The sequence below is a fragment of the Taudactylus pleione genome, unplaced genomic scaffold, assembly GCF_031769625.1.
Source record: "Taudactylus pleione unplaced genomic scaffold, aTauple2 ptg000512l, whole genome shotgun sequence".
Classification (NCBI taxonomy): domain Eukaryota; kingdom Metazoa; phylum Chordata; class Amphibia; order Anura; family Myobatrachidae; genus Taudactylus; species Taudactylus pleione.
Genome location: NW_028284914.1, coordinates 194,121 through 209,140, shown reverse-complemented (window position 1 = coordinate 209,140; position 15,020 = coordinate 194,121). Strand labels below are relative to the sequence as shown.

Below are 15,020 nucleotides of genomic sequence, written 5' to 3'. Positions count from 1 at the left end.
GGCATAACTAGTTCCTAGCCACTGGAGCAAAACTAAATCATATAAATAATAACATAGATGGGGCAGCTATTATATAGAAATGTACTAAGGGCAGACATTCCCCGTCTTACTAAACGCAGCGCACGCACAGCACTAAGGCTGGCACAGCATCACGTGAGCAGGTGCACCGTGTTACACTGGGCAGCACCTTTGCATGTTAACCCGGGATAATATTTGCTCGGCCACGTGACCTGCTTCCCGCTAGGTGATGCAACGTACTGCTACCCACAAAGACACCGCTACAGGTGGAGGAGAGGTCTGTGCAGACTCTACAGCATGCAATCCAAATCACGCCACAGTTCTAACCATCCGTGCCAATGGAAAAGGCATGGTGGTAACTGGTGAGTCAAAGACAGCAATAAAACCTGCTCCAACTGTATAAACAAAAAAGGAAATTGAAGATGTGCTCTAATAGTTTCAACAGATTACTAGGATCATTATTCTACTTACCAGGACCTCCGACATGGTGACGGAGATGTTTCTGGGGTGTACAGTAAGTTGGACGCACTGCCGCTGGTCAGTGGTGAAACGGTGAAGCTCATCCGCCCGCTCACATTTGTCTTTCCGAGAACACCTGCAATATATAAGTTAATATATAGATATATATCCTACTTCATACACAGTATGCATCTACAGTCCTGCGGCACTAGGCATGCAGGAGTATAATAATTGGCGTTGAATTCAGCCTGAACTCGCAATTCTACATCTTTGGATCACACAAAACACTGCATGAAAGTCCTAAAGGGCAGCACAGTCGAACAATGGTTAGCTTGCTGCCGTACAGCACTGAGGTCTTGAGTTCGAATCCCACCTAGGCCCTATCTGGAGTTTGCATGTTCTCCTCATGTTTCTTCCCACAATCCAAAAACATACTATAGTAGTTTAATTGGCTTTTGACGAAAAAAAAACCTAGTGTGTGTGTCCAAGTGGTAGGGAATATAGATTGTAAGCTCTGCTGCGGCAGGGAATGAATGACTAAATATTTAATTTGTGCGCGCTATATAAATAACTTAATAAGTCACATAAAAGTACACGCTCTTATGTTTAATGGCTGAGAGCTTTGACTTCATTGGTTGTCCGGGCAGACTTACAGGTGACAACGCACGTGGTGAGGTGTTCGGCAGGAGCTCCGACAGCCGAGAGAACCGGTATCTCAGACTGACAGCTCTCCTGTCCCAAACATCCGACGAGATCCTCTCGCACTGCGGCTGGAACGTCCGTTCCCTGCCAGGCTGGACACGTGAAGTGCTGCTTGCTGGCAAGACAGGCAGCTTCATACCTCAGAGGATTATCAGCTCCATAGCAGCCAAACCTGTCCGGTCGTCGCTCAGAGCTCAGGAAAGCTGAAGAGTAACCGTTCAGTTGCTGAAAGTGCTTCATGCGTTTGCCCAACAAGCCATTCCAAGCGGTGTAACATGACTTTATAATGGACGTGTGATGTACAGTGACTAGCACCTGTGCCTCACAGAACTGGGGCATTTAGTTACTTGCCCCGGGTACGTCTGCATGGGGCTTATAAGATATCTCCATGTCCGATTGGGCTCCATCTGGCCGCTAAAATTTCCTCCCACAGTTCAAACAAAGAATGGTCAGTAACTGGCTCTGTGACAGGACAGGCCTCGGGCCTGCGGGCGGCATGTGCGCGTGAGGCGATAAATGGGTGAATTACACTGCAATCTCCGTGAGTGCACCCGCGGTGATGGATGGACCCCAGCCAAAGTCTTCGACGCTGCAAAATATGCTCTCCACAGTATAAATATAATAAGTGTGTCAGACGGTGGCCTATTTTTGCTGAAATACCAATGCAGATACTGTAGTCTACTTTCTCCCTTTAAGACCGCAATAAAACCAGACTGGTAAAAGATCTCGCAAGATAACGTGCGCTGCACTTCATTACTCCATATTATATTTACATCGCTGGTATTACAATACTGCTGCTAATACGAATAATAGTGCACTAACAATAAGAGTACTAACCATTATAATAACCGTAACCAGCGACAACAATATAACCTAATTAATGATACAATAACAATAATGGTAACAAACGTAATAAAAATGGTTTTACACTTGAATTGTAGTCACTGGGGCTTTGCTGCCAAGTGTCATCGTGTGTGCAGGATGCCATATTCAGAGTTTATAGGAGGATTATAGGTCTCTGCTCCACAAGGGATGCGAGCTTGGTAGGGTCATTAAAAAAACAAAACTCGCCATCCGACTCCTAACCTGAAAGGGGGGTATTGACACGGTGTCAATCGCCCTCATCATCCTCTGCAGGTTACAGTGGAGACGCTGCCGATTTAGGACAAGCGGATCCCACTGGAAAAAGGGCAAAGCGCGTAAACAATTTACCGTAAAAGCCGCGTATTGCGACCGGCCTGGAATACAAAGCCGGGCCCCCTTCACAGCAAAAACTGAGCAGTTTAAAAAGCAGATTCAGTGAACACAGGAGGACCGTAGGCCCTGAACTACAACTCCCAGCAGGAACTGCCAGCATGGAATATAATTGAACTACAGCTGGAAATATCGCCTGCCTGCTATTAATGTAAGGCACTGTGATATTTACGAAGCCTGAAAAAGAAATATCCCCCAAAAAGTTGACAATGGCAAACGTAGTAATTTAAAGGGACAATGGCAACCGGCCTCTTTTGTTTGTTTTCTTACGACAAAATGTATTTTCTGTGTAGAATTGCATCAAGCTCAGTCTGTTGGAAGATATATGTCCTATTGCTGGGAGCTGTAACCCTGTCCTCCTCCTCTCTACACCTGGCCTGATTACCGTTCCTCGCTCTGCAAGTCTCTGGGGGGGGCTCGGGAACCGGCTATGGATGCTCAGGGGGGAATAGACCTGTGCTATATATAGCAGAAGACTGAAAGGGGCTGTCACAGGCAGCGGGCAGAAAGCTCTCGCACTGTCCCATGGGGTCTCCAGCAGAAGTAGTCAGACTTACGTGTTGTGGAGCACACACCATCCGCAGTGAGGGTCCCGGGAGCCCAGGCAGGTGTCACAGCTAAGGTACTGCTCGCAGCTCTCCACCGGCACACGGGTGACCTGAGAAACAGAGAGACAGATAAATTTCCCATATATCACCCGCACGGTGCCCGCTGGTCTACACAGAGCACCAATGCAGCTGCGACGTCTAGCTTAGGAAGGTGAATACTTGCAGTATTACTGAAATTGAAACAGAATTTCCCGAACCCTCTGCAGATAGGTGGCTGCGTGCAAGTGCGTCAGATCAGGCGCCATGCAGTCTCGGCAGAACTTGATGCATAACAACAGCATTTCTCCCCCCTAGCAAGTCGTGTTTTCAGGATTTCTTTTATGGTGCATGCACAGGTGAATTTTGTCTACCTTGCTAGCTCAGCAATTATCCCACCTGATTTGGGAAACGCTGCACCAAACACCATGACACTTCAAACAGCACGTAAACCAGCGGGATTTTCAGCAAATACGCTGCTCAATTTAAAGCGGCAACCGGTTATGAGGCAAAACCAGCCAGGTAACTGATTGCCACTTTATTTAGCGTCGAACTCACGCCGGTTCCGTGTTCTCGGAACCCATTACAGAATCTATTACCTATTACAGAACCCCCATATAACTAAGACTGAGGGCAGACAGAAAATGGTACTTAGTAGAGAAAAGAATAGCGAATACACTGTACAATTCATCCATATGAAAAAACAAGGACATTTGCACAGTAAGAAAAAAAAAAAAATAAATTGCAGAAGAAAAAAAAAAAAAATGTATAAAAGCTGCATCTGACCCTGCAAATAGGAAACTGTGTGATTAGTAATATTTTAATAGAAACAAAATCCCATATAAACAAGTCATAAGACGAAAACCATCGAGACCTACAATGCAAGGTTCTGTATTACAATTAAGGCCAATACTGAGCTTTACATCCTATATAGTGAATTATTAATTCTTATCACTCAAACGCATTTTTCCTGCACGGTGGAATCAGAATACAGGCCAATTCGCATGCAATAGATCATGTACAACGCTCCTAATAAGTACCTGTCACCTACAGAGAGAGAATGCATTATGTCTGACCCAGGCGATTCCCCAAATAACTGATGATGTCACTGACCCCTAGGATAAATGATCAAGACGATTGGCTCCGCCCCACTAAGTGTAAATGACAGGTCAACTTCACAGAGTAATCAATATCAAAAAGATCAATAATCAGGTTCTTTATAATGTCCCTCTTTATTTGTGAACAAATAAGATTTATATTAATAGCCGTAACAAACCTTTTAAGCTTATTACGGCACTCTTTACCAATTTCCATGAGGCCTTTACAACACAGAGCTACATAAAACATTGGTGAATTATAAATAAAAAAAATATATATGTTTGCAAGTTATTGAAAAAAAAATAATAATTAAAAAACAAAACAAGGTCGTTCCTCCACCTGGCCACCGGAGGCAGTGTCTCATTGGAGATATTAGAGAGAGGAGCGTCATTGGCAAAACTGTTCCGCAACATATTCGCCAGGAAGTAAAAGGCAAATCAATGACCTGTTCTGCCGTAAAGCTTAATTCTGCATATCTGAGTATATAGAGCCAGAGAGGGAGAAAAATACAGTCGCTCCTGCTCATGTTAGGGGGAAAACGTAAAGAAATTTTTAAAAACGTTAAAGATTTTTCTCTTTTTAAATGAATATATATATATATTTTAAATATGATTTTCTGTTACAGTTTAGTACATATTCAATTAAATATTTACCGACATTGGAGGGTGGTAACCAAAATAGGTTTAAAGCGATTGAGATGTAAGCTCTTTGGGCTAGGAACTTCCATATTCTCTTGTTGCTACTTCATGCACGCCCTTATTTTCTTGCCTGTAGCCTCTAAGACTGCAAAGTGCGGCATAGATTACCGGCACTACCTAAATAACTGAGACCGGCATGTAAAACAATATATTTTTGGCCACAAAGTCATGAGTCAGGCCGAGACTGAACGCCGTTAGTCGCCAGCCCAATGACGCGACTCCCCGCCGAGCAGGGACGATGCAGTTTTACCGAATGCAGACAAGCATCCAGAACAATGAATGTTGTCAGGCTACGGCGGAGAACACGTAACATGGCTGAGTGCCATCCCCGCCACTCAGCTCTGCACACGCCATGTGCCCCTGTAATCAGTGACCGCCCGTGTAAGCCGTTCTTCACCCTTGCGCTTCTCTCTCAGCTGCAAAAAAAAAAAAGCTTTCCCAGCCCTAAATATTCCTACCTAATGTACTAGAAAGGGGCTCATTAAACCCTTAATTCTCCACCACAGAACAACATGTGCAGAACAGTATGATCATGGCTGTGGCGTGCATACCAAACGGGAGAGGGCTGAGAGCAGAGGGCTTGCGGAGCGTACACAGAGCCGGCTGTTATTTAAACAATGTAACTTGCGACTGAGTGAAGTCAGGCGAACACTCTCCCTATATACACCGGATCATTTGCACGGTTAGATTAAATATTTCACTATTTACGAATATGTCGTTACGCAGTGCCTGTGAGTAATAATACTTTAACCCCCGACAGCATGTGTAATGTCTAATTAAGTTTTTGAACAATAATTTTTTTTATTTTTTTTTTATAACCTACTAAATGCAATGAGGACATGTCCAATGAGGTAATGCAAAGCAAGCCGTCCTCAGAGCAGAACGTGACAGCTCCCTGTGTTTGCATATCTAGCACACGGGGAATGGCACCAATTAATCAGAGTGGGAGGGAGGGGGATACACCCCATGGTCATGTAGGCAGAATTCCTTTAATGTGATTGATTTAAAGAAATCACTTCCAGACGTTGCTAAACACAAGCCACTCTGCAGACGCTGCACAGAACTGGACAGCATCGCACAGCGGGAACAAATTAGACACGATTTATGAATATTCCAGTGTTTATGAATATGCTATTGTTTTATGGGACTGCATACGCTAGATCATTGTCCTCTATTTGGGGTTTTTAGGAGGGGGGTGGTTGTTGTTTTTGAGAGCGGATTAATTTATTTTGCAACTTGTGATGTTTTCCTGGTCAGGCAGCAATTGCCAGAGTTTCATACCACAAAAGGAACAGAGGGCCTGATTCAGAGCCGGACGCTATTTGCGCTCGCTCGTTCACAAAAAGGGGCCGGCTATTTAAATTGAGCGCTCGCTCTTTGCGGTCTGTTGACGCCTCTATGTCTGAGCGAGCGAGCGAACGAAACATGCACTCGCTATTTTGTAAAGACGCCCCCTGGCCGCTCGCATCCTACGTCATCTCCGCTATTTATTTGATTAATCGAGTACATCGAAAAGGCATCTGAACTGCTCGCAGTGCTTGTGGTAGGAATTTCCTACCGCAATCAAGCGAACAGTTCAGGCTAAGAAACAACCAAGTGACGTGGTCGATGACGCTGCTTTGTTAATTATGCACACCCTTAAAACGCCCATTTTGACCATTTGGCACGCCTGCGTTCGGATCTCCACTCCCCGTTTTCAAGCACCTTCCCCTGTTACCACCCACAAACGCCTCATCCTGTCACTCAAATTAGCAGGCACTCGCTAATTTGCGAGCGCTCGATTTCCGACCGCAATGACTGGTTGGCGCATGCGCATTACGACCCATACGCATGCGCAGATGTGCGAACATCGCTCGGAGCAAACGAGCGGCCGCTTACGAGCGGCTCTGAATCAGGCCCAGAGACTGCAAAACAAAAGGCATTGCATCCTATGGCGACATAGTCCAGTCCACCCAACCTAGAAGCTGCGACTCCTGCGGTTCTAGGATTGCAAGCGCAGAGCATACAGAGACCCGTGGCCCCACCGCAGCTTGAGGGACGTTCTGGGATTTGTGGTACCACACCACCATCCAGAGAGCCGCAATGCTTTTTTTTTTTTTTTTTTTTTTTTTTTAGTTCACAAAGTTCCTTGTGGGTTAAAAAAAATAAAAATAAATAACAGCGGAACAATTCTCACAACCTGGTTTAAGAAACTGCAAATAAGTCTCATTCAGAGGCTTGGAGAACAAGAGGAAGGAGATACTTAGGGAAAACATTGCGACGATCACAGATCCAGCTCCCCACTCAGCGCTGATCAGGAACACATGCTGATTGCATTTGCATGGAGAGTAGCACATTTCAGCAGAGGCGCAGCGTCTGAGGCGTCTAACTCCTACAGACCCAACAGCAACTGCTGAGGCCCATATTCATCGTCTACGGATCAAACCTTGCAACACGATGTTGCTAAATGGATGCTTTAGTCCAAATGATGCCCCCCCCCCCCCCCGTACACTGTGATGTAGGCCCACTACAGATCTGATTGTTTCAGAAAGAATTCTCAATACTCGTAAACGACCAGGAAACATGTATTTTCAAATTTTTGTTTTTGTTAAAATGTGTCCTCCTATGAGTCTGCAGGGATTCAGTAAGAAGCCCTGCTGGAGAAAAACACTCATCACCATCATTCCCAGGCTGATCCCCTTTCCGGTCTAGAGATCGACCTACTAATATATTGTTAAACTGGCCAAACAAGTTGGCATCTGGCCTTCCAAGCCGATGGCTGAAAGGACACACATGCAAGCAAATTGTGCAAATGAAGGTGCTGTTTCTGGTGACATCACATCACATCCCATCCGGACGCTCCACTATATGAAAGAGATCGGCCGATGGCCTCACACTCTGCAATCTAGGTCCAGTCTCGCCCCCTGCTGGATCTGCTAAGGTCAGCCTGCGTCTGATTTGATCTGGTATGATGGGGCCACACACTACAAATGGATACGCTCAGCTGTTCAAATGCCGTTTTAAACAGTTTGGTCAAGGGGCAAGCAAATTTGCAGCTGTGGCCAGCTTAAAGCCATGTGGTCAATCCGACAACTGGGGCTGGCCCACATGGAAAAATCCAAAAGGTTGGCCAGGAAGTACATGAGCGAGGCGAGACCACGGCCCCATACACCGTTAGATGCTGCCATTGTCCAAGAACATCTAACATCTGTCTCCATCTCCTCATCAGATGCCTATGGGAACCAGCAGTCTTTGTGCCCATACATACTGCAATGTGTGCCAATTAGGTCTTAAGTGGCCATCTTAATAACAACATGCATGGGCACCTTAAGTTTTATACTATTACTGATAATACCTTGAATCTGGGGGTCACCAGAGATACCAGCGCTCTGTTTGGGACATATGGAGATAATAATAATAGAAGACAAGCAGATGGGCTGGTGACATGTTCTCCAAACCCTTGGACAGAAAGCACAGGGTTAGTAAATGACCCCCATTGACACAGGAGATTACATCTGCAACAGAACAGAAACAAATGACAACAAGATGTAAAAATTCCTGGGAATTCCTTGAACTTTTTTCTTTTTCTCAGACTCCGAATCCCCCATAAAGTAAACTTTACATGTCACGTGCTCGTCTCCACCAGCTCACCATGAGACAAATTATTCATCATTATAAACAGGGACGTGCCATCTCACAGCAGAGAAAAGATACTCGCATACACAGCACATCTGTCTGCCGTAAGGCTGGATCAGACATGGGGTATCAGAGCACTTCATGCAAAGTGAAAAATAAAGAGTACATGTGAGAAAGAGCACGAATGAGAGAGATAAAAAAAGTGCATAAGCATGCGCAAGAGAGGCAGGGTGCGCCAGAGAGAGAGAGGCAGGGTGCGCCAGAGAGAGAGACAGGGTGAGCCAGAGAGAGAGACAGGGTGAGCCAGAGAGAGAGAGACAGGGTGAGCCAGAGAGAGAGACAGGGTGCGCCAGAGAGAGAGACAGGGTGCGCCAGAAAGAGAGACAGGGTGCGCCAGAAAGAGAGACAGGGTGCGCCAGAAAGAGAGACAGGGTGCGCCAGAAAGAGAGACAGGGTGCGCCAGAAAGAGAGACAGGGTGCGCCAGAAAGAGAGACAGGGTGCGCCAGAAAAGAGACAGGGTGCGCCAGAAAGAGAGACGGTGCGCCAGAAAGAGAGACAGGGTGCGCCAGAAAGAGAGACAGGGTGTGCCAGAAAGAGAGACAGGGTGTGCCAGAAAGAGAGACAGGGTGTGCCAGAAAGAGAGACAGGGTGTGCCAGAAAGAGAGACAGGGTGCGTGACTGAAAGAGTGCACAAGCGAGAAACAGATAAAATGTGTGTGAAAAAGAGTGCAGGAGACTGCACAAGAAAGAGTGTGTGCGACAAAAATAAAATGTGCGCATGAGAGAAAGAGTGCAAGTGAAAGATAGAATGTGCAAGAATGTGTGCGAGAGAGAGAGAGCGAGCGAGAGTGCGTGTGGGGGGCAAGAGAGAGCAGGCACAGACAATCTAGTCTACTGATTTCAAGTAAGTTTCCCAGTGTGTCTTCCTCCACAGTTGGGTCATTTAAATATAGCTAAATATAAAAATATAGCTAAATATAAAAATATAGCTAAATATAAAAATATAGCTAAATATAAAAATATAGCTAAATATAAAAATATAGCTAAATATAAAAATATAGCTAAATATAAAAATATAGCTAAAGTTACACAGCAAACATTGTAATACACCCAGAGGACTTGCTCCACCAGATACCATGACCAGCACAAAACACAAACACACCCGGTTTCACTGCTACTTTACAGTTCACGAGACGCTACATGAAATGCGCAATGTAACCGCATACTCTGTGATACAGAAAGCCGCCTCCAGCGCCATCTATCTACACACCGTCCTGGAGACGCCGAGGGAAGATGGCATGTGTGTTCTCTGAGGCTCAGATTCTTCCCCTAAATCCTGGGGAACTAAAAAGGTTGAATCGCAGACACTTTCATCCGATACACCAGTCAATGGCTTATTTGAAATGTATTAATATGCGCCCGCAGGCAGCCAAGTAATTAAATTCCACATGGAACGACTGGTTAATTTAGCTGGTCCTCCTTAAGTTTGCAGCTTCAGGCACCTTTTTGGAATGAAATGACTGAAGCCCCACACGATAAGGGTCTTCAGCTCCCCGCATGGACCGCTTCTCGCTGCCTGAATGCCACCGCCTGTGTTTCTATATTAGAATTGCAATAAGACAAAAATTAGAAGTTGAAGAGCGATAGGGAAGGGATGGAACATAGGGGACATGACCCCCAACCAATGACTGTAAGCTCCTGTGCATGTCCGTGCACGTGGGTAACAGTGTGTGGTCCCCAGAGACAAAATGAAATATGATGTCATTATGAGGACAACAGATTACTGGGGCATTAGAAGGACGATGTAACCAAGCATGAGAGATACAGAAATAGAACACACAGCTGGACTCCCAACCTTACTAGATAACGCAACTTCAATGCATCACTGGGCCATAGGACTAGGCTAATCTATCATATGAAGGACACCTTGCCGTGCCACCTGTCCCCATAGCACTGGATTATATCACCTGTACGTTTCCTTTCCGCGCCACAAGCTGAGCAGAAAGATGGAGATGGTGATCCGGAGACACCGTGTGTTAAGAGCAGATTGCGAGCCGGCGGATCAATACAATGGGCGACGTTATACTTTATGCCATTAAAGCGGCAGCATCTACAGGGATACACAGCAGGGAGCAGCCAGCGATGCACAGTTACAGAGCTCATACCTGTGCCCCTTACAGAGAAGAGTTTATATTGCCCTGAAAGTGGCTCAGAAACCGGCAATATATTTAGGAGCTGATCCACTTGCTATAAACTGCTGACATCACTGAGGCAGATATAACTGACACGCTTTGCTTTTGCATTTGAGCTTTTTGCTGCCTAATGAGATCCCTTTTGCCATTGTCTGATTATGGCGGACTTGGACTTGATTTTCAGGTACATCCCACAAATGCTCCCCACGCTCATAAATGAGCCTTGGGCACCCATGACCCCGTCACCGGTTTTCTAGTTGTCCTTTCCTGGACCATGTTTGTTAGATACTAACCATTGCACACCAGGAAGACCCCACAAGACCAGCCATTGTGGAGATGCTCTAACCCAGTCGTCTAGCCATCCCAATTAGGGCCTAGTCAATGTCGCCCAGATCCTAACGCTAGCCCAGTTTTTCTGCTTCCAACGCATCAACTCCAAGAACTCACTGTTCACTTGCTGCCTAATATATCCCACCACTTGCCATTTTAACAAGATAATTAATGTAATTCACTTCAACTGTCAGTGGTTTTAATGTTATGGCTGATCAGTGTATACACACGCACATAGTCTTCGCGCTAGACTGCGGGCAGGGCGCTCAAGGCGCCGGCAGGGCGCCTCTGTGTGCTCCAAAAGCGCTCCCAAAAAAGGGTTGTAGCTGGTCGGGGAAGGGGATGTGTCCTTGTGACACGCCTCCAATTTGTCACACTTGGAGGCGTGCTCGGCATTCACCGAGGTGCTGGGCTACCCCCAAGCTCTGCCCTCACGCTGAATAGACGCAGTGCGCATGTGCACAGCGTCTATTCCCTAAGCGGACACTGTGGCCCGCAGGTGGGGAAGACTCGTGGCAGGCTGTTTTAGCGGGGCACCACTAAAAGAGCAGGGTCAAAATCGGGCAGGGCGCGGCACCCTGCTAAACCAGCCTAGCGGCAACACTGCACTTACTTCCCAACGCTCTGTATAATTGGAAAGCATATACAATAACCAACATAAACAAACCAAGATACCGGCAGATAACCCCGCATACAATAAATTGGAGCCTGCTCTTAAATCATTACTTTGGCAATGCAGCATGTACACAACGTTTGTTGTGCGACAATAAAAGAAAAGTAACAATGCTGACGGATTTTTGGACCAGATAAAGGAAATCTTTCACAAAAGAGAGACGAGAGGTATCTGAACAATGCCAGGCTACCAGGATGAGCAGGTTTGCTGCTGGGACCGTTCCAAGCGCATCCACCATCTTAATCCGACAGATTTGGTCGGCGTCCAAACAGGTCTCAGAGGAAGATAAAGAATTTCGGAGGAGTTTATTTGGGAGATTAAAGACTGATGGGCCGGGTGCCAGCTTCCTTCAAGACTTCAAAATTGGGAATTCTGTTAGGACTCGGGGACAGGGATTAGGAGCGGATCCACATACACTCATTTCACCAGGCCCTAAATTCAGAATAACTACAGGAGGCCTCACAGACCTAGAAAGGAATCGGGCGCTGACATCACAACATAGGCTTGTCAGGGCAGTATATGGCATCACAGTACAGTATACACTGATTCAAGGTATAAAAAAGAAAAATCTGATAAACCCTATAAACATGTATAAGATCTAAGAACTCAGTGGTTTTTATGTGGAAAGGAATAGAAGGGGGTTGTAACAATTTAATGTATTTTTTATTTATTATTCTGATTACTATACACAATACTAGAAAATCAGACTCCTGATACCATTATAGCGTACGTCTCGCCCACACACAAGTGAGGCAGCCATTGCTGACAACGTCTGCAGCCTATCAAGTCGCTAGGAGCTGGTGACATCACACGCAGACTGCGCTCTATCATTGGTTAAGCCCAAAACAGTCTGCCTCCACTGTGTGCGGGCAATGTGTACACTATAATGCAAGCCAAGTGCCACTATAGCATCACCGTAATGCTGCTTAAGTGAATGTACTGTAAACTACAGACTGCAGAATGTCTTTAGAGCAAATTATTTATGAAACACACAAATTGATATTCACGGGCGTTTGAGTGAGCGCTGGGGAATTGTAGGGACTTCTGTGATGTGATTATTGTCACAGTCCCCCCCACCCACCCACCTCGTAGGCAGAAATTATCTAGTCATTGTAAATGTAAATTTCACTGGCAGGAGGGGTTGGGAGGGGGGGGGTGGGGGTCTGTAGCCGGTGAGGAGTGAGGAATAACTTGCGGGGAGATGTTTTCTCCTCTCTCTATGCCATTACTGGCGGTTTCACAGCAAATTACAGCAACTACAAATGAAAGGAGTAATTATGCAAAAGTGGCTTCTCCAAAGCAATATGTATGTATAATAAATGCATATTTAACAGAAAACAATTACAAACTAATTTAAAGGGACAACCGAGTGAAAATATCACTTATTCTTAAACTAAAAACAAAAAATCCAAACAGATGTATTTGCAGTAGAAAATCAATGTACTATTATTACTAATTGGTGAATTCTTTTTTTTTGTTGTTGTTGTTGTTGTTGAAGTAAAGCCTGGTACACGATATGCCGACCCCTCGGCAGATCCTCGGAGCGATTATCCGATCAGTGTGTACCCCCCCCTACACAACCAGCTACTTCTAGCTATGGAGCGGTGGGTTGGGCATCTTTCGGCCATTTGCATAGAGTTTTAAGCCGTTTATCCGCTGACGCTCCTGCATACACACCGATAGGATTATTGGGCCAATCAGCCGATATTGTGTGATCCACCCGATAACTGTATAGGTGAGTACCAAGCGTTACTCGCTCACCATTGCAGCTGTTACCATAGGGGCAGGGACGGGGTCCTATTACAGACCACACTGTGTAGAGGGGCAGGATGTACATGGCTTCATTGAAATGGCTCTTTGCTGTGCGTGCTTCTGCCCAGATAGGTGGAGGCAGACCACAGCTACAAGGAGGTGCCAACGCTTTAAAAGGACAGTAAGGGTGAGTGCTATCGCTTGACCATGTACAATCTCCCTCAGTAAGCTCCCAACACACACACTTACATACATACAGCACCTCTCTGTATGTCAAAACTCCCCACCTGAAAGCGCATATAAGTAACTAACTCTTCCCGGTGACCACTGGGCCCAAGACAGGAGCCTACACAGCACTACTTACATTTAGTAGACAATGGCCCCTTTAAACAAAAGCATAAAAAAGAAAAAATCAACAGAACAGCGCCTCTAGTGGTCAATCGAATTCATCTGAATTTGGTACAAACAAACCAAACAAGCTCTATCGCCACATTTTTTTCGCTTTTAATCATCTTTAGCACAAATAAAAAATGTATAAGTATGATTTCTGGGGGCAGGTTCAACGAGCAGTGAGGATCCGGGGTCACTCCGCGGGATATTAGGGTAGTAAAACATTGCTTAGAGTTGCTCAGGTCTATAGATGGTAAAGCTTGCGAGCAGGGCCCTCTAACCACGTTCTCTTTTACGACCCAGTCTTGTTTTATTACGGTCTAGTCCCCCGTTGCGAAGCGGAGCATGCTGGCGCTATGCAAGTTAATTATAATTAATAAAGAGAGAATCGTGCAAAAAAGAGCAACGTTTTTTTTTTTTTTTTTTTTTTTTTTACCTACCGCCTAATGCCTGGAAGTGGGCGCAGCCAAATATCAGACGAGACCCCTGCAGTAGCGTGTGGCTAATTGAACTTGGCTGCTATTATGCCAGTATATTTAGATATCACTACGCAAGACCGCGTTATCAGATTAAGGATTATTTATAACTTCTCAGGTGTTAGAGGGGATGAGCTGTAGTCATCGCAACGCAATTGTTATAAATCGCATTCAATTTTGAGTTAGCCAAAGGGGGGGGGAGGGGGTTGCTCCTGTGTGAGGTTCTATTTAATGGACACAGTGGACTAAAGATGTATTAGCAACTATCTAAAGAAATCTCTATGGCTGGATCAATACCTCTTCCAAGAAGCAATTCTATTTTCTTATTCCACAAGGGATCCTGCAAGATGAAAGCATATCCAATATCCCCTCCTCCTACAATTGTACCCCGTGCGCAGAGACCCGGGGAGCAGCATCCAGCCTGGAAGGGTTACAGGCATTTCATTAATTGCTCCTCTGTGTTTGATTAAAAACCTTCGTCAACCTTCAAGCTCACTTACATGCATGTAATTACACTCTGCTGCCCTGATAACGGTAACCCCCCGATCAAACATTTCACTTTATTAGCAAAGGGGGACAGTCACACAGCAAGCTAAAAGTTCAAGCACGAGCCATCCGAGGATAAAAGGGAAGATGGGGGAAAAAAAAAAACAACAGCAAAAAACTCAAATGCAAAAAAAATTAAAAAATAATAATAATAAAAAAAAAAAAGATTGCAGAAGAATAAATAAAAAAAAAAAAAAATTTCCATTTACCGGCGATACTTTTTACAGAAAAA

At 45.3% G+C, this 15,020-nt stretch overlaps 1 protein-coding gene across 7 annotated transcripts in view; it reads right to left on the bottom strand.

Moving 5' to 3' along the window:
• Positions 1 to 15,020, bottom strand: part of PLXNA1 (plexin A1) — a 312,844-nt gene that overhangs the window by 124,882 nt on the left and 172,942 nt on the right. For all 7 annotated transcript variants that reach the window (XM_088450221.1, XM_088450220.1, XM_088450216.1 and 4 more), the window contains exons 5-6: positions 2,991 to 3,091; positions 490 to 613 (exon numbers count right to left, since the gene is read on the bottom strand). In XM_088450221.1, the coding sequence (XP_088306347.1) occupies positions 490 to 613; positions 2,991 to 3,091 (225 nt within the window). The remainder of the gene's footprint in view (positions 1 to 489; positions 614 to 2,990; positions 3,092 to 15,020) is intronic.